At 45.4% G+C, this 26,124-nt stretch overlaps 1 protein-coding gene across 4 annotated transcripts; it reads right to left on the bottom strand.

The window, feature by feature from the left end:
• Positions 1-1,515: 1,515 nt before the first annotated feature.
• On the bottom strand, positions 1,516-24,658 carry CDC25A (cell division cycle 25A). Of its 4 annotated transcripts, none has more exons than XM_043441822.1 (15): positions 24,017-24,658; positions 22,950-23,023; positions 20,727-20,769; positions 20,063-20,099; positions 19,492-19,590; positions 16,896-17,015; positions 14,514-14,645; positions 13,508-13,582; positions 12,240-12,416; positions 7,821-7,922; positions 5,948-6,010; positions 5,754-5,852; positions 4,734-4,864; positions 3,665-3,776; positions 1,516-3,441 (listed from the first exon to the last, which is right to left on the bottom strand). In XM_043441822.1, exons 1-15 carry the CDS (start codon positions 24,184-24,186, stop codon positions 3,301-3,303), a joined length of 1,575 nt encoding a protein of 524 aa, XP_043297757.1. In that variant the 5' UTR covers positions 24,187-24,658; the 3' UTR covers positions 1,516-3,300. The 4 variants fall into 4 exon arrangements, with proteins under 4 accessions (XP_043297757.1, XP_043297755.1, XP_043297756.1 ...); XM_043441820.1 differs by having other exon boundaries at positions 12,240-12,437; XM_043441821.1 differs by having other exon boundaries at positions 19,492-19,593.
• Between the last annotated feature and the right edge of the window lie 1,466 nt (positions 24,659-26,124).

A 26,124-nucleotide genomic window follows, 5' to 3' on the forward strand; every position in this document is an offset into this window, starting at 1 on the left:
ATTTCATTGTGAAAGACTGAGGAAAAGCATATCTAAATTAATGTTTTATATGCTTTCATTTTTTTCCCAGTATTTTTTTGGGGAACTTTCTATTTTGTATTGGGCAATAGCAGATTAACAAGGCTGTGATAGTTTTGGGTATTTTATCTGCTTTTAAATGTGTATAAATATAGTTGTAGATATTGTGGATATTTAACTATTTTCGTCATGCAACTTAGTTTGTGGTCTAACTAATCAGAATGTTCAAATCTTCTCATTAGGAATATGGGGTCTTTGTCTTTGGGAAGGTACTGCAGTATGGGTTAAAGAGACTACAGCCATGTGATTTTACATGCAGTTGTAAATCACCTCTATATCTCTCTTTAAATGTATGTGTATATATACATACATACATATGGGGATATGGCAACCCACCCCAGTATTCTTGCCTGGAGAATTCCATGGACAGAGGAGCCTGTCGGTTAGTCCATAGGTTCACAGAGTAGGACACGACTGAAGTGACTCAGCATGTACATATATATATATATACACCTTATAATAAATAATAGTGTGATTAAGAGTGGACAGTAAGTAAGGTGGAAGTGTTTCAACATGTAGTATCTCTCTGCATGGTTGGGGTTAATAAACCATCTGGGAGAGGCAGTGAGGAGACTAGGGGAGACTAGTGCTCACTCTGGGGATGTGCTCTCCCTCCCAAATCTTTGAGCACATTAACAGTAATATCCACTGGACTTTGGTATCACATATTTCCTTTCTTAACAAATTGTCTTATAATCTTTTTTTTTTTTAAAAGACTGGGATCAGGCCTCTACTAGAGAGGCAAATCAGAAGGGAATTGTGTCTAAAAGAAGACTGAGGGAATGGTCCATTGTTTAGAACTCCATACTTTCTCTGCTGACTGGGCAACTAAGATCCCAAAAATGGTGTGACCAAAAAAAAAAAAAACCAAACAAACCCCAAAACTTCACTTGAGGTGGAACCATGGTTGAAATATAAAGGAATGCAAATTCACTGCTATCCAGGCTCCACTCTATTTTGTAATAGACTTTTGCTCCAGCTGTTATCCACTCTGGCAGTAGCCCCCAGCATCACACATCCAAGTTTCTCTGGTTGCGTGTGGGCCCATGACTCACCATCTGCCTGATTTCCTTCTGCAGTATCCTCTCTGGCTCCTTCAGAACACAACTGAAACTCCTATCTCCTTTACACTGGTACCTCCTCTGGCCTGTTGCTCAATCCTATGAATTAATACATCTTGTCAGGGAATGTCAAGAGGTCCAGGCAGGCTTTTCCTATCCCTGTTTCATTTTGTAAATCAATCTGAATCACAAGTTTGCTTTTGGACTCGGGGAGTAACTGAAGTTCATCTGGCCAACCCTGATGTCAGGCCACATGACAGCTCTTTGGCATCTTGAGAAAATGTCGCTGACTCTAGCCAGTGCTTTTAGCCAGGTGTGGTCCCAGGTCTTTAGAGACTCACAGTTCCCTTTACATCCATCATGAAGCAGGCAGAGAGCATGGGTTCAAGATTGTTTTTATTTTCAGAGCCTGCAACAGTTGGTTAGCAATGCTAGCTGAGCAGGTATGATCTGAAAGCCATCCCACCTCCCTTTCCAGGCATTCAACCAACAGAATCCCTACAAACAAGATTGGAGACCAATTCAGATGGGTCTCGGTGTGTGGGGGGGTAGAGGCCTTCTCCTGCTCCCCTCCTCACCATATACTTTTTCTAACAAGATTGTTTATAGTCAAAAGCAACTCAAACCCGTAACATCGCAACCAGTCATCTCCAGTATCACTGATTTCCTCCCCACTCCCAGAAAAGGAAGCTGAGGCAAGAGGGGAGACTAACTCTTGAATATAAGAAAAACTTGGCAACACCCCAGTGGAGCAGAGATGGTGAGGAAGCCAGCACCTAAGGGTGGGGATGAGCAGGCACCAAACAGCCCTGTCTGCAATCAATCCACTCAGCCCCAGCTCCTTGGGAGGTGTTCCTTTGAGATCCCCACTCCGGTGGGGTGAGATGAGGGGCAACTGGTGATGACCCATCTCTCCCCGCCCCTCAAATTAAAACATGATAAACTCAAAGTTTTACCTTCAAAACCCACCACGCTGCTGCCTCCTGAAAAACACACTCTGTAGTCATCTCTGTCAGCACCCACTCCTTTCTAATACCCAGGGCTTCCAGCCCCTCTCTTCACCCTTGGGGGGCCCAGCCAACACTGATTCCATACTCCTTGACTCATAAAAGGGCTATTTTTTTTTAAAAAACAGAAGCTGTCAAAGAGTATCGGAGTAATGAAGGAAGATACTCAAAAGTATACTCCCTTCCCTTATCCCACAGAGCCCCCCTTCTTCCTTGCCCCCCCCGACACTGGGATGCCTATTCTATACGTTCCAACACTGACTTGGGGGTGGCCCCACGGAAGCTGCCTCCAGTGCTTTCCTGATCGTGACTCTTGCCCAGTGACATCACAGGGAGCTGGGGTGAGGAAGAGCAGGGTCACTCCCCTCCAGTAGGTCTCAGGGGCCTTCGAGGTAGGTCTGGGAGATTTAGCTTATGTCCTGAAGCCAAGCTGAGTCCGGTGCCTGCTCCCACCAGTGTCTCAGTCCTTGGCTGTAAATAGCAGCGGTCCCAGTACTGCAGCGCCTCCCAGGGGAGACAGACAGAGCCCCTCGTTCTCTGTCCCACAACTCATGTCTCTTTTCTTCCCCCTCCTTTATTCTTTTTTTTTTTTAAAAATGAAAGGCAGAGGTAGTCCCCAGGATGATAAAATCCTACCTAGGATGGCAGTATTCTAACTGAAAGAAGCAATTAAATAAAAGTCTCCAGGAGTTGATTTTTTAAAAAAAAAGAAAGAAAAGAAAGTGATTGGTGAAGTTGAATAAATTAATGATGTGGGCTAGCCCACAAAGACCTGTGCTTCCCGGGCCGTCTTTGGTGTCTGGCCAGCAGCGTCTGGCAGTCTTCTCTCCGTCTCTCCCCTCAGGAGACAAGGCCAGTGCCCAGCGAGGCTGCAGGGGGCCCATCCAACCATGGGGGCGGAGGAGGCAGAACGCCTTGACTTGCTGCTTGGAACCCCGTTGCGGCATGTGACAGCCTTGGCTGAGCGCCCTGCTGAAGAAGGACGTCTTCCAGGGCCGGAGAGGCGGCAGGAGGCTCCGGGCTCCAACCTCGGGAGGGTGGGAGGTAGGTTTAAGACGCGGAGGCCTCCGCCCTTCTCTTCAAGTGTTGTGCCGCTGGCCCCTTTGCTCAAGTTTCTCTGCAGCAAAGAGGGGAGTGGGGAGGGCGGGGAGACTTCAGAGCTTCTTCAGGCGGCTGTACATCTCCCTTTTGCTCTTCTCCCCGGCCCAGGTCCGGCTCTTGGTGCGGAATTTCTTCAGGTCTTCTTTAAAGTCCTCGTGGTGCATGGGCCGGTAGCTGGGGGGCTCGCAGTGAGACTGGCAGGAAGACAGGACAAGGTCTGGGCACACTGGGCCTCCCACGCACACTCCTGCTCCCTCCCTGCCGGGGGCCACAAGGCTCTGCTGGGGCGAGGTGGGGGGGCGGTTCTAGGCCCCTTCTGTGCTCAGGGCAAACCCCCAGACCCGGGGCAGGAAACAGCCATGACCACCAGCTAGGGGGTGGTGAGGGGTGGCCTGTGCCCTCCAGAGTCCACCTCACCTGGCATTTCAGGAAGAACTCCTTGTATCCGCCCTTCAGGACATATAGCTCTGGGTAGTGGAGTCTGGGGTACTCGTTACCAAGCCGATCCCTCTCTCTCACGTATCGGCACCTGTAAAGGCGAAGGAGAGCCAGAGTCTGGTTAGTTCTGCAGTGAAAGCAGTGCTTCTCACACGTCTCCCCAACTTGATCTTCACTCCTGGCAACAGTGCCCAGCTATGATTTCCTCCACCACCTGTGATCCTCAGGAACCCTGTTCACAGCCAGTTCCACTGCCTTGTCTTGTAAGGTGGATGGTCTCCTCCCCACTTTCCCAGTTATACAGTGTCTGATTCCCATCCAGCGTCCTCTCTGCCACCACCACCACCGATTATTTTAAATCTGAAGTTTTTTAAATCTGATGCTTTATTGTAGCTATACTTCCACTTATTTTAGTATAAAACTTATCTCTGTAGTAAACTATAATAGGGCCTTAGTCATAAAAGCTTGTGTTAGGGAGGGGCAGGCGGCGCAGTTCTTTTCACCTCTAGTGTGGCAATATCCTGAAAGTAACATAACCCCCTTCTTTGCGAACATGGATTTGACAAGTGTTTGAAAGCGTCATGTTAGTTTTGCCGACAGGACATCAGACTTTTCTGGCATTTGCATAATGCCAGACCACACTGTTCCTGAAGGATGTCACCTGCAAACAGCAGCCCCGTAAGCAGAACTAGGGGCAGTAGGGAACTGAAAGAGCCAGAGTTTTTTTTTCTTCTTCAGAGTTTAATTCAGTATAAAGGCAGGCTGGACGATGGGCCAAGCCCAGAAGTGGCCAGGACTCACTCAGGAGTCGGGGTGATGAAGCAGATGCCCGATCCCTGGGGCATCTTGCAGAGGGAACACCAGTGTAATATGCTGGACGGGGGAGGCCACAGAGCCCTTCAAAGCCCTTTACAACGGCTGTGGTGACACCATTAGGTCGAGCCTAAAACTACACTCTAGGAAGCTGTTCATGAAATCAACTGACTGCTCAATAGGTAAGGATTTAAGAGAACATCTGTTACACATGAACGATACTTAGCCCACTCACATGCGAGGGCCTCGCTCAGAAGAAAACTCGCAGTGGAACACCACGATAACACGTCTGCCATCCGTAGGTACGATGGGCTTCTTGAGTAAGAACTCTTCAACCTCCTCTTCCATGTGCAAGTTCACTGCACCCTGTGAAGACACCAGAGGCTTAGCTCTCATGATGGCGTAATGATTCTTGCAGACTGTTCTTCACACGGGTACCTCAAGATTCTGTTATGACTGTCCGCTGTGTGAGAGGTATTTGTCAGTGTAGGGGCTTTACTGCCTTAAGAGAGTGGCAGACTCGAACCTGTCTTTAAATTACCTCTTAGTGTATTTTAATGGGCTTCCCAGGGGGCACTAGTAGTAAGAACCCACCTGCCAATGCAGGAGACATAAGAAACACAGGTTCGACCCCTGGGTTGGGAAGGTCCCCTGGAGGGCATGGCAACCCCCTCCAGGATTTTTGCCTGGAGAATTCCATGGACAGAGGAGCCTGGCGGGCTAGGCTCCCCCCATGCAGAGGTCACAGAGTCAGACACAGTGAAGCAACTTAACACACACACACAATGTATTTCAACCTAATTGCTTTCTTCCTGGGAAAGTTACACATGAACTGCTCCAACACCCACTTCACCAGACAGTTTAACTCAACTATAAATGTAAGAGACATCACTAGGCCGGGCCCACGTGGCCAGAGACTGGCTTCACCTCACGGCTTCATGTTCAGGCATGGCTTAGAAGTCAGTGGATACCACCCTGAAATGCCTGATGGTGATGGCATGGGGACAAAAAGGGAGCAGTTTGCTGTACAGTTAGTGCACACCAGTGGACATTCTTTCAGTGACCAGGAATCAAGTGACTTTCACACCCGCTGCCTCTATTTACAGTTCTCATAAGCAGCATGTGAGCATTATAACAAGCAGCCAGGTATCACCCCCTCCTTTAAAATAAAAATAAATCACAGATACTGTCTATAGGGCTCCTGCTATGCCTCCCACAATAGCAGAGCTTACTCACAAGCCCCAGGAATCTATACCTTGATGTGGCCTCCCTCATATTCATATGGGTATCGGCAGTCGATGATGACAAACTCTTTAATGAGGTTGGCAAACTTGCCATTCAAAACAGATGCGATCTGTGGAGAGAGAGCCAAGGAGAGTCAACTCTGGCTGCCAGGAATGACTAGATCCCAGTATCGCATGGGTGGCAGGTCCCCGAAGGATAACTTACAATTTCTGGAGAGATGTATTTTAAATCCTGATGCTTTCCAGCAACGGTATGAAAGAGGTAACCCTTAATAAGAGAAAGAAATACTTAGCAAATCTGAAAGCTTATAAAGGCAAAATTTATATTGCTTGTCTTCCTGGTAAAAGGCAGCTTAAAAAAAAAAAACAAACCCAAACATGAATCTAATAGAACATACTGGTTATTTGTGTAAGCACTTCATTAATATCCTGAGATTGAATATTCGTATGGCCCTGTGAGGTCCATTATCCCCATCTGTAGATGTCAAAACTAGGTCCCTTGTCCAAGGTTAGCCAGCAAGCAGGCCAGACCTGAATCTAGAAACCTCAGATTTACTGCCTGCTTTTGTCAGGAACCCTCATGTCAGCAGCCAGACTGTGCTCAGCACTTAAAAAGGACACAGTGAGGAATGACTTCACTGTTTACTGAGCACCTGACTTCTGCAGCACGGCGCTGGAGGAGACACTGGAGGCGGAACAAGCGAGACCCACCCAGCCTGGAGGGGGGAGGATGGGCACACCAGCAATTACGAGGGTGACTGGCAGAGTCAAGTGCTCACCCAACCCTGTGGTCACGTGTGGGCCATTCTGGAAACCAACCAACAGCTTCAATTCAGACGCAAGCTGTTACCAGCGAGGACACACCACACCCAGGTCTTGGCCTGCTCTTCCCTTCAGACTAGAACTGTCTTCTATTTTTTTTGGCCATGCTGGCATGTGGGACCGTAGTTCTCAGACCAGGTATTGAACCCAGGTCCCTAGTGTTAGAAGTGCAGAGTCTTATCCACTGGACCCCTAGAGAAGTCCTGTCTTCTATTTTTAACCCACTTATCTCTCCCACCTGGTTGAAATGTCTAGCCCAGACCCAGAGCTTCCCCAACCGCCTAGCTGACATAACTCTTTTATTTCTTAGTCTAATGCTTACATTGATGTTTACTTCAATTACCAGGTGGTACATGTCCACGTGGCATGATGTCTTACCACATGTTAAGTGTCTTGAGGAAGGAACTGTGTCTTGTTTTGGAATCTTTGCCTTACACATAGTGTTTCAGTAAATGTGAGCTACATTAATATATAAAAGACTGGTCTGGGGACCTTCAAGTTACACATGGCTAAACAAGTTACTACTGACACAGGAAGGTGTCACATTTCACCAGAGCACAAAGGTGGCTAATCTGAACCAGGCCATCAGCAGACCTTCCCCTGGGGGCATTTTCCCACAAGGACCATGCTCCTCTGGACAAGGGAGAAATTTAGTCTCCATCCAGGACATTCTAAGATGACTTTCTTTTTTAAAAATTAATTAATTAATTAACTTGGCTGCACTGACTCTTAGTTTCAGCACATAGAATCTTCAATCTTTGGCATGCAGAATATTTTCGTTGTGGTGTGTGGGATCTAGTTCCTTGACCAGGGATTGGACCCAGGCCCCCTGCATTGGGAGCAGGGAATCTCAGCTGCTGGACCACCAGGGAAGTCCCCTAAGATGACCTTTTGACATACAGACTTATATACAGTAAGGCTAGAGGTTCATTTCTGCTTCTTTACACTCTTCTGCAGCACTGCTTTTATAATCACACAGTTCCCAGAGACACTGGTCTTTGGGTTGGTGTCCAGGCGGCTGGCTCCCTACTTGAAACCTCTGATCAGTACCAGTAAAGTCTATAGTCCCCAAGAAATGGAGATATACCTGATTATGAATTTGTTTCCTTATTTTTTAAAAATTTCAAACTGTGTCCCCTCAGTGGGGGTTGGAGGGGAGGCTGCATACTCCAGCAGCCACTGCAGGGGCGGAAGGCTGGAGGGGTGTTAGGTACCCCCCCCATCCTGCATCGCAGTGTGGTTCCGCTTGCAGTTACCTTGGAGAAGTCTCCTATAAGGTCCCTTGGGTCATTATCCAAAATGTTCTCAATGGTCCCTTTTGGGGAAGATGCTAGGGATAAAGACTGATGATGTAGAATCTGTAACAAACCAAAGGTTGAGAATGAGATCAGGCTTCAGAATAAAGGCTTTTTCCTTTTTAAAAATGAAAGATTAAAATTAGTTTTAAGTCTACAGAAATTATTTCTCAGCTCTACTCACTGAGACGCTCCAGGGGTGCAGTAGGCACCCCTTTGTCAATGTGTTCCCTAAATACTACAGTTGACCCCTGAACACAGAGGTTAGGGCCATCATTCCACATCTCCGAATTCAACCAACTATAGATCATGCAGTACCATAGCATGTATTTACTGAAGCCAGAGCTTTCTGACTGAATCCAGGCTGGGACAAGAAATTTACAAGATAAACCTGGAACAGCTTGTCATCAGTAACAAGGAAGCACTCATATTTCAAAGAGCATCAAAAGGGCTAATGGGGGGAAGTCAGGGTATCTTAAACAGTACACAAAAAGCACTAAACATAAAAAGACTGGTAAATTAAAACATGTTTTAAAGAAATCAACAAATGCTGTTAATCAAAACAACAAGATGAGGTAAGAACAGGCAAGTCAGAGTGGGCAGATAAATAATTCATCTCAATAAAAGATTCATTTCTGAATATATAAAGCATTCTCACAAGTAAGAGATAACCCAATAGAAATATAGGCTAGAAAGGTGGTTGGATAATAGGAAAATCTAGAAAAATAACTATCAGAGAAATGCAAAATGAGATACTACACAGGCTTCCCTTTGATGGCTCAAGTGGTAAAGAATCTGCCTGTAATGCAGGAGACACAGGTTCAATCCCTGGGTTAAGAAGATCCCTTGGAGGAGGAAATGGCAACCCACTCCAGTATTCTTGCCTGGAAAATCCAACGGGGCTGGTGGGTTACGGTCAAAGGGTCAAAAAGAGTCGGACACAACTTGAGCATGCACATGCCCATGCTACACATGCCCCAGAATGGGTAAAAGGGATGAACACCACCAGATACTGGTAAGGGTGTGGAAGAGCTGAACTCTCACACTGTTGTGAGTACAGCTGGCCCTTGGTATCCCTGAAATTGGTTTCAGGGTGCCCAAGGATGCTTATATTAAATGGCACATAGTACAGTTGGTGCTCAGTAGTGCTTAGTAGCCATGGGTTCCAAAGTTAGTTGAATCCATGGATGTGGAGACCCGATATAGAGGGTTGGCTGGACAAACATTTTGGAATGTTATGTGGCAATGTCTACTAAAGCTAAACACATGCCTAGCCTAGGGCACAGAGAGCCCACAGGAAAAATGAAAGTGCATGTTCACAAGAGAAACAGCACAGATACCATCAACTAGAAACTAGAATGCTTGATGAAGAGAAGGTAAGTCTTTTCAGTAAATGGTGCCAGGCAAATGTAATATTCACAAGTGAAAGAATGAAACTAGGCCCCCCATCTTACATTATTCACAATAAATAACTCAAGATGGAGTAAAGACTTAAATTTGAGACAGGAAAACTGTTAAACTCCTAGAAGAAAACACAGGAAAAAAGTTCCTTGACGTGGGTCTTAGGCAATGATTTTTTTGGATCTGACACCTAAGGTACATCCTAAAGTACAGCTTCTACCTATTAAAAGAAAATGATCAACAAAATGAAAAGACAACTTACAGAACTGGAAAAAATATCTGCAAACCACATTATCTGATAAGAGGTAAATATCCAAAATGTAAGGAATCCATACAACTTAATAACCACCCCCCCAAAAAACAAAAAACCTCCCAAGTAATCCAGTTTTAAGAACAGAAAAGGACCCAAATAGACATTTTCCCAAAGGTACACAAATGGCCAATAAGTACATGAAAAGACGATCAATATCCAGACTACAGTGAGATATCACCTCATGTCTATAAGAGAGACTATCATCAAAAAGGCAAGATGGGGCTTCTCTGGTGGCTCAGTGGTAAGAATCCGCCTGTCAATGCAGGCAACATGGGTGCGATCCCCAATCCGGGAAGATCTCACGTGCCTTGGAGCGACTAAGTCTGTGTGCCACAACTACTGAGGCTGTGCTCTAGAGCCCGGGAGCTGCAACTACTGAGCCTGAAGGAGGAAACAGCCTTGAAAGCAGGACTCCATCTTGGGCCGGACCGTGCACTTTGCGCTCTATGCCCAGTATCTATGGAAACGACACACCACCTGGAAAAGCCAGGCCCCCAGAAGGAAGAGTGCTAGGGCTCTCCATCACCTAAAAGAATACCCTAACAGTCTGTGTGACCAAATAGAATCATACATTCTATTATGCTTACTGGGGAACGACCACAAGCCTATTGATAATTGTCCACTGTTAACTACCTAGGTTTAAGGCATATGAATCACGGGTTGACTTTGATTGTATCTTTCTTTTTCCTTTGTTCAGACTAGTTTCAGGGAATTTGGGGAGGTGGGTTTCGGCACGTATGCTTAGGGTATATAAAGTTTTCACAAAAACTGGTTGGGGTCCTTGGCTAAGAGGAGACTCTGCCTTGGGCCCACCAGTGTAATAAACTGCACTCCACTATCTGCATTGTCCTTCTGAGTGGGTTTGTTTCCCGGAACGTGTGGCTACAACAAGCCCACATGTTGCACCTATTGAAGCCCGAGTGCCCTAGAGCCTGTTCTCTGCAACAAGAGAAGCCACCGCGAAGTGGTGTCCATGCACAACTGTAGAATAGCCCCTGCTCACCGCAACTAGAAAAGTCTAAGCAGCAATGAAGACTCAGCACAGCCAAACAAGGAAAAAAAAAAAAAAATCAAATTATAAAATTAATCACTTAAAAAAAAAAAAAAAAGATGAGCAATTCCCTGGTGGTCCAGTTAGGACTCCACACTTTTACTGCCTAGGGCCTGAGTTCAATCCCTTCAAGGAAACTAAGATCTCCTAAGCGCATGGAGTGGCCAAAAAAAACAAAAGACAAGAAACAAGTGTTGATAAGGATGTGAAGACAAGGGAACACTTGTACAGTATTGGTGGGGCTATAAAGTTTGGGATGGCTTCAATGGAAAACAGTATGGATGTTCCTTAAAAAGTCGAAAACAGAACATATGATCTAGCAACACTTCTGGGAACGTATTTGAAGGAAACGAAAACACTATGTCAAGAGAGATCTGCACTCACATTACAGCAGCATTATTTATAATTGCCACGACATGGAAAAAAGTGTTCACTAACAGATGAATGGATGAGGAAGCTGGGATACACATACCCACAATGGATTATTATTCAGCCATACAAAAAGAAGGAAATCCTGCTATTTGCAACAACATGGATGGACCTTGACGGCATTATACTGAGTGAAATTGAAGTAAGTCAAAAAAAAAAAAAGAAATTGAAGTAAGTCAGACAGAGAAAGACAAACAAGTATATGACATCGCTTGTACGGGGAATGAAAAAACTGAAAACACCCAATGCTAACCACTACCACAACCACCAGAACAAAATCAAACTCGTAGAAAAGGGGGTCAGATTTGTGGGGTTACCAGAGGTAAGCAATGGAGGAGGGGGGCCGGATGAAGGTGGTCAAAATGTACAACTTCCAGTTATGAGACAAGTACCAGGGATGTAATGCACAGCATGATGACTATAGTTAGGTCGGATGTGTGGTGTATATGAAAGTAGTTGAGAATAAATCCTGAGTTCTCATCACAGAGAAATAAAAACTAAAATACTAAGTGACAATGAAAAACTATAGTCAAAGTTGTGAGACAAACCTAAAGTAGTCCTAAATAGGTCAGGACACAAGAAAAAAGAAAAAACAAAACAAAACATAAAAACCAACCAAGGGAAAAAAGTTATGGCCCCAGTCCAGGACCCAACAGCAAGTGGGGAGCTTAAGACTTCCACCCTGGCCCAGCTGTAAGTGTCCCAATCTCGACCTCACTGGGATGGTGTTGGCGAGGCCTAGAAGGGAACTTGAACTTCCGACTCCTGCCCAGCAGCCACGAGGCCTGACCTACCTAAGTGGCACATCAAGGGCGGCTGAACTTCTGTCCCCCTTTCCCTGTAGTATCGGAGTACTACTAAAACAGCAGTTACATAGCCTCATAATATCCAAAGTACACAGATACAACTGAAAAAAAATCTCTTGTCATATCAAGAACCAGGAAAAATCTCAACCTGGATAGGAAAAGATAATCAACAGAAAGCCACACCAGACGCAGACGCTGGAACCCCCTGACAAGGATTTTAAAGTAGCCATCATAAAAATGCTTCAACAGGCAATTCTGAACAGGACTGAAACAAATGAAAAATAAAAACAGCCAGTCTCAGCAAAGAAAAAGAACCAAACATACATTTTAGAACTGAAAGATACAATATCCTTGAGCGAAAAAGAAGCTGCAGAACTAACCTCCTGGGGCTTCTCTGGACTAGCTGCCTCTTCCGGACTGGCCCCAGCCACGCTTTTCCTCCGCTTCCTGTTTCCACCTGGGGACTCCTCTAGTGATCGGTCTGGCCTTTTCAACATTGACCGGATGGTAGAGCTACACGACGCGGAAGGGGAGTCAAACAGCTTGCAGCGATTGCCCTTTGGGGGAAAAAAAGAGATCTGTGTTTCATTAAAATACACTGATTTGAATGGTAAAGAGGACAGTCTGACTTCAGCAATCTAAACTCATCTCAGCCCATTCACGGCTCGGTATCCTTTCACACACCCCCTGCACCCCCTCTCCCCCATAAAGCACTCCCTTTCAGGCTGGTAAATTTCAGCGTTGCCTCTTCTTTTGAAATGTTCCTAATAGTTCGCAGCAAGTGTGTCACCCCCACATTGCCTCTCTCAGAGACCAAGGGTTTTCTGCTTATTTTTCTGAAGTTCATTTTAACAAGATGTTGTTCAGAAACGCAAGATCACAGGTTTTGTTTGTTTGTTTTTAACCTAGAAGAGCTGGAAGCATTTTTGGAAAGAGGGTATACTGCTTTCAGTAAGGTCTCAGAGGATCTGTAAGCTCTTCAAGGGCAGAAACCCCAGTTCCAACTCAGCCCCTGGCCATTATGAGTCTACTATGTTTGTGAAAGAAACTCTGCCGTTGTGAAGGGCCTACACATACTGTTTCATGGTTTTTACATCCAACTTATAAAACTGATAGCCATTTTCCAAGCATTCTCACACTGTATATGTTAATAATGTTATCTTTCAAAAGGACCTAGTAAATTTGGTCATACCATTTTTACTGGGGTGGCCTAATCTCCCGAAGTTTCCACATTAATATACTATAATGTGTAAGTGGCTTCAAGACTGGAACAGTTCCTTTATTCCATATTTATAATCCAGGGGCATGATTAAAGATGTACTCAGCGTCTACACATACAAGGGTGTGTAACTGTTTGTGTGCTATGATAAGAACTCACTTTCCCTGGAAGTCTGCATATATGAGGATATGTCCCTCTACAGGCACAGCCTTTGAAAGTGTCTCTGATGGAAACAGACGTCTACAGTCTACACAAGTAGGTGGGTATTAAAACAAAACAAACAAAAAAAAAACTCTTGAAAAAACAGCATACATTAACACCAGGAAATACTAATGACCAGCCAAGGGACAGGCCCATAGGCTCAAACGCAGAATCTCAAAAGAAACAATTTGGATTCCTGTGGCTCCCTCCAGACACACTGGAACTTACTAGGTTTGTAGTTCTTCTCATGACAAGGGGAGCTGTCCAGAGGCTGGCCATGCAGGATGGTGTCTCTTCATCATTCTAAACAAAGAAAAACTGTGTCATAAAGGTCCAGAGGTCCAGTAGAAACAACATTAGTTTAAATGAGTTAGATTTCTTCTTGCAGAATACCAGAAAGGCATGAATAGGAAGTCTTCTAAGGGTCAATGCCTCCCCTCTCCACAACGTTTTAAGGTCAAGAGAGTAAGAGTGATGATATCTGAGCATAGCTAAGGGAATGCCCCTGAGGGGCCATGAGGAGGCACTGGTCTCCTCAGCTTTATATCACATGGCAGCCATTCTTCCAGTCCCTGATTCATGTCCTTCCAGAAAAAAAAACCCAACAACGATTGTCAGCTCCTGCAGGGGAAGAAGGATCACATTGGTGTTTTCTTTGGAACACCTCCATAGAATTTAATCAGGCTAGAAGCAGAGTCTCAATAAATTCCCAAGAGATGAATAAAAGCATCAGCCAGGGCTTCCCTGGTGATCTAGTGGTTAAGAATCCTCCTTGCTGTGAAGTAATTAGCCTCCAACTAATAAAAAAATTAAAAAAAAAAAAAAAAAGAATCCTCCTTGCAATGCAAGGGACACGGGTTCAACCCCTGGCCTGAGAAGATTCCACATGCTGTGGAGCAGTTGAGCCTGTGGACCACAACTACAGAGCCCGTGCTCTGGAGCCCACGATCTGCAACTACTGAAGTCCATGTGCCTAGAGCCCGTGCTCCACAACAAGAGAAGCCACCGCAGTGAGGAGCCCCTGCACCGCAACAGAAGAGTAGTCCCAGCTCGCCGCAACTAGAGAAAGCCCAGGTGCAGCAACAGAGAACAAATACAGCCAAAAAATGAATTAAATAAGTAAATAAAATCTTAAGTATCAGCCAGTTGGGGGATCACTGTTCTTTTTCAGATGACGGCTTTCCAGGGGAAGTTAGTAAAAATGGATGGGAAAACACATACACACACCCCATACCTTCAAATTGTCTCCATCAAGAAGATCCATGAAGCCATCATCCTCATCAGACAAAGTGGGAGTCACAGGTGACTGGGGCATAAAAGGAATGGAATTCCCTGGTTCGCTGCCATCTCTTTCATTTGAGGAAAGCTACAAGACAGAATTCATGGCTTGTTAATAATCAGGTTTGATTTCCCTGAATGGGTTACTAGTTTTTATGAGGAAAATATACCATATTCATTTTAGCAGCTACAAATCAAAGGAAAAATAAGACCTAAGATTATAAATGAACTAATATCCACACACAGTTCTGAGTCGAGTCAGGCAAAGTAGCCTTCACAAAGAAGTCTCCCCAGGAGCAATTCACCTCACAGTGGGATCTGAGGCTAGCCTCCAATGAAGGGCAAGGCTTGTTTTCTCTGAGGATTATTACTGGTGAACAGGGATCAGCAGGAGGGTAGTGATAGGTGACAATCTGCTAAAAATGAGGAAGGGTGAGAAGATACCAAGTCCCTATGGAGACCACAAAACAGACTAGAGAAATGTTTCTGTAACTCCAGTTTTGACGGCGGGATATAAAGTCTAGAAAGTTCTAGAAAACCCATCCTTGTTCTTTATAGACTCACAATTTAAATGACAGCTGCTCAGTTTTAACTGAGGAATTACTTAGCCAGACGCTGGGGGTGCTGCTGTGTGCTCAGTTGCTAAGTCGTGTCCGACTCTTGCAACCCCATAGACTGTAGCCCGCCAGGCTCCTCTGTCCATGGGATTCTCCAGGCAAGAATACTGGAGTGGGTAGCCATTTCCTTCTCCAGGGGATCTTCCCGACCCAGGAATCGAACCCATGTCTCCTGCATTGCAGGCAGACTCTTTACCGACTGAGCTATGAGGGAAGCCCTGTTTTCAGACTGGGATATAACCTTTTATGTATAGTCCCATTTAAGCCTCACAACATACTAAGGGTAGTTAATCCTCTATTTTCCATTTTTATTTAACAAATCAGGAAACCGATGCTTAAGAGAGGTTACCAAGATCACACCGCTCACTTGTTTGACTGCAAAATCCAAGCTTTTCTGCCCATTATACTCTCCCTAGGAGAGACCATTCCTGGAGTCAAAATAGAGTATATCTCATTAGGCAATCCTATCTTGTTTTTTCAGTAAAACTCCCATTATAAAACGATTTACAGAGCTTCCCTGGTGTTTCAGTGGTAAAGAATTCACCTACCAATGCAGGAGACATAGGTTCAATCCCTGATCTGGGAATATCCCACATGCCTGGGAGCGACCAATCCATGTGCCTCAACTATTGAGCCTGTGCTTTAGAGTCTGGGAACTGCTGAGCCCACATGCCACAACTACTGAAGCCCAGGTGACCGACAGACACGACCTCTGCCCGCAAGAAGAGAAGCCACCGCAATGACAAGCCCGTACACTGCCATTAACAGCTGCCGCTCTCCAAAACTAGAGAAAAGCCTGAACAGCAGCAAATACCCAGCACAGTCAAAAATAAATACATAAATTATAAAAACCTTAAAAAAATTTAATATAGAAAATTTATAAAACCCACTCAAAAGTCTACCATCTACAGACAAACACTGTTAATAATGAATTCTTTTCTAGGTACTTTTCAAAGATAGTAAAAAAGTCCAGAGATAGATTTTTTTCTCTCCCATAACAGTAAATCTCTTTGGGGTGGGGTATGAATGCATTAATCCTCAAGTGACCTTCAAGTTTACTGAGCAGCCTCTTTACTGGCTGAACCCGAACCTCAGGCCCTAAGCCAGACTGGAAAGGTGTATTTTCAGATACAAGTTCTTGGGAAAACGTGGAAACCGAACATGGTCATTTTGCTCAAGTTGGGCCTCTCTAGTCCACAGCTGTCTGTCGTCAGATCACCAGTAGGAAATCTGGAAGTGATGACCATCTCTGACAAACAAACAATCCTGGGACAAGTGGCCCCAAATAGAGTAAAATAGCTTTGTAGGCAATGGGTTCACTGGAATACCTAATAGTTCTTAATAAACCAAGTTTGGTAGAAATCACGTGCTCGCTCCAAACAAAATCACTCTGGGAAGTACCTCTCAGCACTCAGAAAGCAAGTTTTCAGTAGGACGGATAATCCCACCATACACACATTCAGAAGAATGACCCAGGACTGACAAGGTCAAATACACCTTGCTCGAGTCCAGTATTTCAAACACACCACCTCTCCCCCTGCTTCTGCCTGTCTGCTCTCCAGACACAGCAGAAACACCGAACGTGTGAGTCTCAAAACATGTGAGTTTCAAAAGACAAAGTCAAGGTAAAGACAGCTAGAGCTGCTGCAGGGTCTTTAACTCCAGACTGCGGAGGCTTTCATCTTCCCATCAGGAACTCCCAGGAGTATGAAAGCACATACCATCCGAGCTGGGGCGGAGTTCTGCCTCTGTGTGAAGAGATCTTTACCCTCCTCCAGTCCGTGAACGTGTAGGCAGCCTCGAGACGCAGGTCTTATTGGCTTCTTAAACTCAAAGACTTCCTGCAAGACAGTACAGATGAGACATCATCCACTGTCTGTGAAAACCAGCTCTTGGGTCTCAGCTACAGCTCTGGAAGGCAGGCAAGAAAGTGGGTACTGATCACCTATCTCCAAACCCATGTCTCATCTAATTCACTGGATCTGTGTAACTTAAGAATTTCAGGACTTCTTTGGTGTTGCAGTGGATAAGAATCCGGCCTGCCAATGCAGGGGACATAGGTCCTCTGGTCCGGGAAGATTCCACATACCATGGAGCAACAAAGTTGTGCCTTGCGGCATATCTACTGAGCCTGCGCTCTACAGCCCACGAGCTGCAGCTACTGAAGCCCACAAGCCTAGAGCCTGTGCTCTGGAACAAGAGAAGCCCCCAACTGCTGCAACTAGAAAGCTGCATGCGGCAACGAAGACCCAGCAGAACAAAAAATAAAATTAATAATAATTAAAAAACAAAAAACAGGTATTTTAAAGATTCTGTCAAAAGCTAACTTCTCCAATTCAAGTACTAACCAGGTCTGACCTTGCTTAGCTTCTGAGATCAGATGAGATCGAGTGCGTTAAGGGTGATATGGCCATGGACAAAAGCTAACTTCTAATAACAGAACTTTTTTCTCTTACCACAAACACTTTATTTCCTAACAAACACATGAGTATTTGCCAGGTACACAAGGCAGAGTTAAAAACTAAATCAACAACAACAACCAAAAAAAAAAAAATAAATCAACAACAACAAACTAAATCAACAGCTTTCTATCAATTATATTTTGATTAAAAAACTTTTTTCTGAAGTCTAAAGCAATTTCATTTCAATATAATTGAACAGGAGTTGAAACTTTTCAGTCTAGACTTGTATTTGAGGACTTTATATTTTCCATCTTCTTCCTGCCAATAGGAGACAATTAAGTGGAAAACATTTAATGTTGTTTTCCATAATAAAAGCGATGAAGAAAAAAACTAATGGCAACATAACTGTAGCTAACACTGCTGTACAGTAAGTTTAAGAGAGTAAATTTTAAGAGTTCTCATCACGAGACAATTTCCCCTTTTTCCTTTTTCTTCTATTGTATCTATCAATATATAAGATGGATGTTAGCTAAGCCTACTGTAATCATTTCATGATATATGTAAATCAAACCATCATGCTGTATGCCTTAAATTTATAGTGATACATGTCAATTATTTCTCAATAAAACTGGGAAAAAAGACCCTTTTGGTTTATTCAGCAACATGGATGAATCTCACATAATGAGTGAAAGCCAGAAGTGATAGAACACATACTGTATGATCGCATTTTACTTAAAAGTTTAGAAACACTCATAATTCCCCTCCCCTAAAATCCACTTAAGAACTCGTCAAGCACAGCTGATGTCAGAGTATTTACTTGCCCACACAGCCCTAAGTACTTTCAGTGCATGAGCTCATTTATCCATCCAATCATCCCCATTTTACAGATGAGGCAACTAGGCCTGCAGGTTAAGTGATGTGCCTAAGGTCTGGCTTCCCAGACGGGACAACTCCAGAGCAAGAGCTCTTTAACCCACGCTGTTTCCCCTTCAGAATGAAGCTACAAGCAGGCAACCCTGGGAGAAGCTAAGCTGGGGGTAAGGGGATGGGGAATGTGGGAGAGAGACCAGGCAACAGTGTAATAATAGCTTTGGACTGTTTGGTTAACAGCACTACACAGAGGCAGACACAGTGTTCCAAGCACTGAAGACAGGAACTCAACTGTTCTTTCTTTACCTCCCTCAGGACATCCTGTTGCCAAAGGAATCATTACGAAAGTTCATGGAGGCAGTAGGTTCTGTAAGTAATAAGTCCAGAAGATTCTAAGTACGCGTTGTAGTGGAGGATGAAGAAGGGGAGTAAACAGACACGGAAAGTTGAGCTGACTCACTGAACTCTGCCCTGTTGCACAGCGTCCCGGCAGGTTTGAGAGAACCCAGGCCAGGGTGTTCTTGGGCTTTTGGCTGCATAATTGCAACTCACCCTCTAAGCTACCATTTCAGTTACCCTGAGATTCCCTGGGATTCGTTGGCTTTGTTCTTGAAAACACTGTCAACAAGCCTTTTCCTAAACTTTTCACTCATCCCACGGTGAGCACAAAGAGGCAAGGAAGGCCTGCCCAGACCCTTCCACATAAAGTGTTCTTGGATGTAATTCCCCCTAAGAGCCACCTTTTGAGCAACTCCTACCTGCCAGGAACTATTTTAAATGCTTTATCTACATTATCTCACTTAATTCCAACAATAGTCCTACAAGGGAATGCTACTCCTATTTCTCAAAGAAACACAGAAGCCTAAAAAAACAGCTAAGGTCACAGCTAGCAAGCAGTAGGATTCCAATCCAGGTTTCTCTGACTCCAAAAACCATCATGACTTTGATAAAGGTTTAGTCTCCCAGGAGATAGCCCTGCTACTTCTCCATAAGCCTTGTGGGTGTGAGCTCTGCCCCTAGGTGAGTAGGTTAATGCTACACTCACATTTTCCTTGTTCTCATCCTGGTCAATCAGCTGAAAGACATCATGGTCAAGAGAATCAGAATGGCTCCTCTTCAGAGCTGGGCTACACCCCAAGAGCTTCTGCTGTCAAAGTGAAAAAAGGAATTAGGGTACATCAATGAAAATGGAATGTAAACACAGTTGTAAAAGGGAAAAAAAAAATGGTGGTGGTAGGTTAGGGAGGCCTAGCTCCTGACAGTGCAGTGGGTAACCAGTCAACGTGACTAGGACTCTATGGCTTTACACCTAACTTCACAAGGTCTATAGCCCTCTCTGCAAGGACTCAGGTACCAAACCAACCCCCAAATAACATCATTTACATAAAAAGAATCCCCTTCCTGGTTGGATAAAACTCTGGTAGTTAAAGATGGAGGAAAAAGCCCTCAAGAGGCAACCATTATTGAAGCTGCTTTAGGTAGAATGTTTTGAATACTTATGAGACAAAGTAAGGGAAAGCAGTCTGTCTAAATTAAGGTTTATGATCAAGGTTACACTGGTAGCTAAGGGGCAGATAACAGTTATTAGCTCAAAAGAAACAAGGGAACTAACTTACAGGTAGGGAATTTATTCTCCTCGTGGGATTTTCAAGGCTGCAATGAGATCAGAAAGTAAATCATGAGAATCAAGCAAGGAAAGTGGTATTCATATCAGTAGATGCATAGTGTCTAAACTACCGTTTGATGGGGTGAGGGGAGCATCAAACATATTCCTGTTTTAGGCAAGATGGAAGAATAGATTTCTGAAGCTCTTCTGTTTTCACAAGCAGCCCCATAACTGGGCTTCTAGTGAAAAAAGCCCAGATCTTCTCTTAAAATATACACCTTCTAGGGAGTTCCCTGGTTTTCTAGGGGTTAGTATTCCAGGCTTTTACTGCCATGGGTTGGGTTCAATCCCTGGTTGGGGAACTGAGATCCTACAGGTGAGGCAAAACAAAATAAAAAACAAACCAAAGTTCTCTTAGGACAATGATGTCAGGAGACAGAGCAAGGGTTTAAGTGACATTAGAACAGAACCCCAAAATTACAGCTAAAATAAAGGAAGGGAAGTTCTGAAAAACTGCTGACACAAACTACTCATCTCAAAAGATACCAGACTTTATAGAATCCAGGAGTCTTAATCAGGATCACTAAATCCAGAGCTTCAGTCCACAGCATGAAGAATTTAATTTGAAAAATTATTTTTCTAAGCACAAACATTTAAAGGCAGTGAATACATACTTTTCTTTACTATCCAAGGGCCCAGGAGAATCCAGAGAGAAGCCTGTGTGTGGGGGGAAAAAAAAACACCTCAGACTTTACTGTTTTGGGCTCCAGAATCACTGCAGATGGTGACTGCAGCCATGAAATGAAAAGATGCTTACTCCTTGGAAGAAAAGTTACGACCAACCTAGACAGCATATTAAAAAGCAGAGACATTACTTTGCCAACAAAGATCCATCTAGTCAAAGCTATGGTTTTTCCAGTAGTCATATATGGATGTAAGAATTGGACTATAAACAAAGCTGAGCGCAAAAGAATTGATGCTTTTGATTTGCGGTGTTGGAGAACTCGAGAGTTCCTTGGACTGCAAGGAAATCCAACCAGTCCATCCTAAAGGAAATCAGTCCTGAATATTCACTGGAAGGACTGATGCTGAAGCTGAAACTCCAATACTTTGGCCACCTGATGTGAAGAACTGAGTCACTGGAAAAGACCCTGATGCTGGGAAGGACTGAGGGCAGGAGGAGAAGGGGACGACTGAGGATGAGATGGTTGGATGGCATCACCGACTCAATGGACAGGAGTTTGAGTAAACTCCCAGAGTTGGTGATGGACAGGGAGGCCTGGCGTGCTGCAGTCCATGGAGTCGAGAAGAGTCGGACATGACTGAGTGACTAAACTGTAACACCACTTATTCATTAAAATAAGTACATAAACCTACTAGTACTATTTAAGGCAGTCAACAAAGGTTCATGGCTCGGACTTTTGCCAGAATTGAAGCTGAATCTCCATGTTTGCCAAAACGTCATATTTGCACAAGTCTAAACATTTTCATAGTATATCTACTCATGCGTTCCTCCTTGCAAACACCATCATGGATAATAGGATATGAGGAGACAGAATTAAACCAAACCTCATGACTTATTTACACAACAGAGGCAGACTCACAGACTAGAAAATAAACTTACTGTTATCAAAGGGGACAGTTCGGGGAATACTACTACTATATATAAAATAGATAAATAAGAAGGGTCTACTACATAGCACAGGGAACTATATTCGATATCTTGGAATAACCTACAATAAAAAAGAATTATATATGTATAAGTAAATTACTTTGCTATACACCAGAATCTAACACAACACTGTAAATCAACTACACTTCAAAAAAAGGATCTTAAATCATGATTATTAATTCATTTAGAGGTTACCCAGGCTAACTTTCTATGAGTTCCAACCATGGAAAGGACAATTATTTGTTTTCTGGAATAGTTTTTTATTTCAAATATCTTATACCCTGTCAGGTCATGTACTAATAATTCAGGGGGTTGGAAAATATTATGTCCTTTGACAAGCAAGCAAGTATTTATTGCCTTCAAGATACCACCAAGTGAGGTGCTCAACTCAAAGGCAACAGAATAAAGGAGATGCTGCTTAGCGTGGCCCAGAGCCATCAGGGCCTGCCTAGCACACACCTTTCCTCCACCATGTCTAAATAATCATACAAGTTAGGTGTTACTGCTCCTGGCACGACTCTCTTCCTTGCCACACTGCCACAAATGACAATCCTATCTCTGGTTCTTAAGAAGCACATTTTAAGACTTGTGCTCTTGCAGTTCTTTACCCTAAAGCATCTGTGCAAATAAACCTTGCCCCAACATTAACTTTGTTGTTGTTTAGTAGTTAAGTCGTGTCTGATTCTTTTGCGACCCCATGAACTACAGCCCACCAGGGTCCTCTATCCATGGGATTTTCCAGGCAAGAATATTGGAATGGGTTGCCATTTTCTTCTCCAGAGGAATCTTCCCAACCTAGGGATCGAACCCACATCTCTTGCGCTAGCAGGCAAATTAACACTGAGCCACCAGGGAAGCTAACATGAACTTATGGTTAGAATAAGATGCACTGGCAGTTTCTCCAAAGTAGGCTCACTGAAATAATTTCATTATACTTCCAATAACTTGACGCAGAATTTTAACCAGTAAGATTTCCCGAATGCCACTTAAAGAGTGGTATGGTTAATTTCATACTACTACTCATCTTTAAGACCAAGCATAAACCACCTCTTGAGCTTCCTCTCTTCATACACTGCCACAGGGGCTCCTTTGTACTGTTCTAACAGGTGTCTGTCACTCAATGCCAGACTTCTGTTCACTACCTCAACTCACCAAACTGAGTTTCTAGGTGAAACAAGCACTGCTCTCCATAAGGCAGACACATGATAAAAGACTAAAAGGATACCTGAATCAGTTGATTCGGAGGAGCCCATTCTCTGCAGACTGCTGTTTTTCACCTCCATGGGTTGTTCATACTCACTGAAACCAAGAAAAGTAACTCACAGGAGACAGCCCATGACATGGCACATTGCCATACTGCCATAAACCATTACTTATAGGCCACACCACAAAACACTTGGCCACCCAGAACACACAGTTAGCACTTAGGTATAAAAGGAGATGAGAAAAGAGTAGGTTGGCATTGGTCACACTGTTGATAGGAGGAGGACAATGACTACTGGACTACTTCCTGAAATGAAAGCATGTGTTCTAGGTACTGAGCTAGGAGCGGGGATGAACAGGACAAGTTCCTGCTTTTCAGAGATTGGAAAAGACATGTGCTTCTTTAGAAAATGGAACGTCCAAGACTGATGAGAAAGCAGCTTTACCAAAAAACAAAACAGGACAAAACCCAAACGGTGGGATGTATTTTTTTAATGAGGAAAAGTGCAGGAAAATGTTAGGAGTGGAAAGCTGAGTTAAAAGACCTGGTCTTAGGAAAGCATGGGGCTGGGTTGGGGCGGGGGAACAGCAGGAATATGCACGGGGCGAGGGACTGCGACGATTTTTGCAAACTCAAGGAAAGAAAATGCCACGTCCCTTGGCTGAGAAGGAAACAGAGCTCACAGAAAGCTAAGGTAACTACGAGGTGGTTCTGCAAAGGACAGAAGTGAGCGACTAAGAGGGCCTGTTTTTCCCCGTGGAGGCAGATTTCAAAGAGCTTCGTGGGGTAGGGACAGAAGAGCACAGGGCAATCTAAGACGGGGTGGCGAAGGTGGGGGGCCCGGGCGTACCCCACCCCCTACCCGGCCCTTCTCGGGGCTGAGGGCGGCCCCGGAGGGTCCGAACGGCCTCTCCCGCCCAACATTCGGCCTGGGGGGAGGGTGCACATGGCGGGCCCCCGTCGGTGGGGCCGCCCCCGAGCGGCAGAGAGGCAAGCACTACCCTCGCGGCCGGTTTTCTGGCCTGATCTACCCGAAAGCCGTCTGGGAGGCCAAACGCTTGAGGCACCGCTCCTCGGTCCCTCCTCACCTGCCCAGTCCCTGCAGCTGGTCCATGGTGACCGTCAGGTTGGTGACAGGCGACAGGCCCCCGGCGGCTGGCGTGCCGAACAGCGCCTTCACGACAGGCTGCGGTGCGGGCGGGGGGCTGCAGGCGAAGAGCAGGCGGCGGCGGTGCGGGGGCTCCGGGCCCAGTTCCATGGCGGCGCCGGGCCTCCTAGGGATCCCGCTCCCTCTTCCTCCGCCTCCGCCGCGCCCGCCCCGCCCCGCTGGCACTGGCCTCGGCCGCGCGCCCCGCAGCCGGCGCCCGCGGGTCAAACACAAACACGACCCCGCGGTTCAGCGATGCGGCTGCCGCGGGCAAGAGGCGCGGACGGGCGGGTGTCCAGACTCGGCAGGCGCCAGCCACAGGCGCGGGTGCGTCCCCTCACTCCGCGAGGCTGGAGGGCTGGGGGAGCCGGCAACCTGAAGATTAAATCCAAACAAACGGGGCGCGTCGGGGAGGGAGAGCGGCTAGAGCTGCGAAGCAACGACGCGGGCTCACACTCTCTTCACTTTTCTTTCACTCTCTCGCCCGGGAGTGCAGACAACCAGGCCGACATTCACCTCCCTCCCGGGCCGTCGCTGCCAGGGTGGCCTTTCGCGGTAATAGCTGCTCACTGCGGCCTGCCGCTCCCCCGCCCCCCCTTTCCTAGTTGGCGCCAAACAGAATCCACCAATCAGTAATCAACTTCTCCTCCTCGCACAGGAATGGCAGCTAGGCTGGACCAATGAGAGGGGAAGAAGGAAGCAGCTCGCGGGACGCTGCGAGGTCAGCCCCCTCTCAGAAAGGGGCGGGGCCTAGAGGGGCCCTCCGAACCCGAGGAGCTCAGAGGTCAATGAAAACTCCCAGCTGAACCTGCGAGATGCCGGGAGAAACCGGAAGGCACCTCTTGACGCATTGCATGGTGGGAAGCGTAGTTCCCACAGCGCGCCGGCGTGTAGTCGGCTCTTACCGCGTTAGGCCAAAGCCCTATCGGCGTGTGTTCTGTGTTCCACACGGTGAGGAAATGTGGAGGGTAGAGAAAGCTGTTCGGTCCCCTCTTCCTCTCTGGGCCCCCAGGCCCCAGTTTTAGCATGAGAGAGAACTGGATGACCCAAGGACTGGGCCCTGCCTCACGAACACAGGGCCCAACTCTGGAGCACTGAGGCTCCTGTCCAGCCGGCTGTCCTGTCCTTGAGCTGCTGATTACAAGACTTAACCCTATGGCCTGCGTTGTGGGCCTCGGCATTGTTTGCTCACCTCTATTTTAGCTTTGGTATATTTTCTCAGAACCAGTTCCTTCTCTTGCACCCTTTCTGGCTTCATTCGGAGTGCCTAGATAAGCAACACCTGGTGGTTCAGTGGTAAAGAATCTGCTTGCCAATGCTGGAGGCTCGGGTTCTATCTCTGGGTCCAGAAGATCTCCTGGAGAAGGAAATGGCAACCCACTTCCCTGTTCTTGCCTGGCAGGAGGAGGCAGAGGAGCCTGGCGGGCTACAGTCCATGGGGTCGCAAAGAGTCAGATACAACTGAGTGACTAATACTTCACTTTGTGTCTAAACAGCAACAAATATAATAATAGTAAACACTTGTGTAGTGCTTATGTCCCACTGTTACAAGGCCTTTATTTATTCATTCGTTTAATTCTTACAATTCTATGAGAGAGAAATTATCCCCACTTTATAGGTGACCAGATTTGTTGTAGTATCCCTTGCACCAATGAGGATTCCTAGAATGAATGATTTTATAAGAGAGGCAGAGGTACAGCGGTCAGTCTTGAAAAGGATTTGTCTTTCGGTAGCATGTTTAGAGCAAATACTCTGCTTATTTAGCTTGTGTATTCAAATATTTTGGGTGTTTGGTTAAGATTATGACCACTACCTCTGTTTTTGGCCTACCACAAGCTCAAATATTTTTTTAAAAAGCTTTTCCTTGGGACATGGAATAAATTAGGGGGATGGGATTAACATATACACACACTACTATATATAAAATAGATAACCAACAAGGACCTACTGTATAGCACAGGGAACTATACTCAATATTTTGTAATAACCTGAAAAAGGATATATATAATACACACTATGTGTGTGTGTGTGTGTGTATATATATATATA

This window comes from Cervus canadensis, chromosome 22 (genome assembly GCF_019320065.1).
Source record: "Cervus canadensis isolate Bull #8, Minnesota chromosome 22, ASM1932006v1, whole genome shotgun sequence".
Lineage (NCBI taxonomy): Eukaryota > Metazoa > Chordata > Mammalia > Artiodactyla > Cervidae > Cervus > Cervus canadensis.

Excerpts from the sequence above, each read along its gene's own strand:
- CDC25A (XM_043441819.1), bottom strand. The coding sequence starts at position 24,186 with ATGGAACTGGGCCCGGAGCCCCCGCACCGCCGCCGCCTGCTCTTCGCC. Across the intron at positions 20,770-22,949 it reads CTCCGAATCAACTGATTCAG|GCTTCTCTCTGGATTCTCCT; the intron begins GTATCCTTTTAG and ends CCCCACACACAG. Across the intron at positions 13,583-14,513 it reads TTGATGGAGACAATTTGAAG|AATGATGAAGAGACACCATC; the intron begins GTATGGGGTGTG and ends TTCTTTGTTTAG.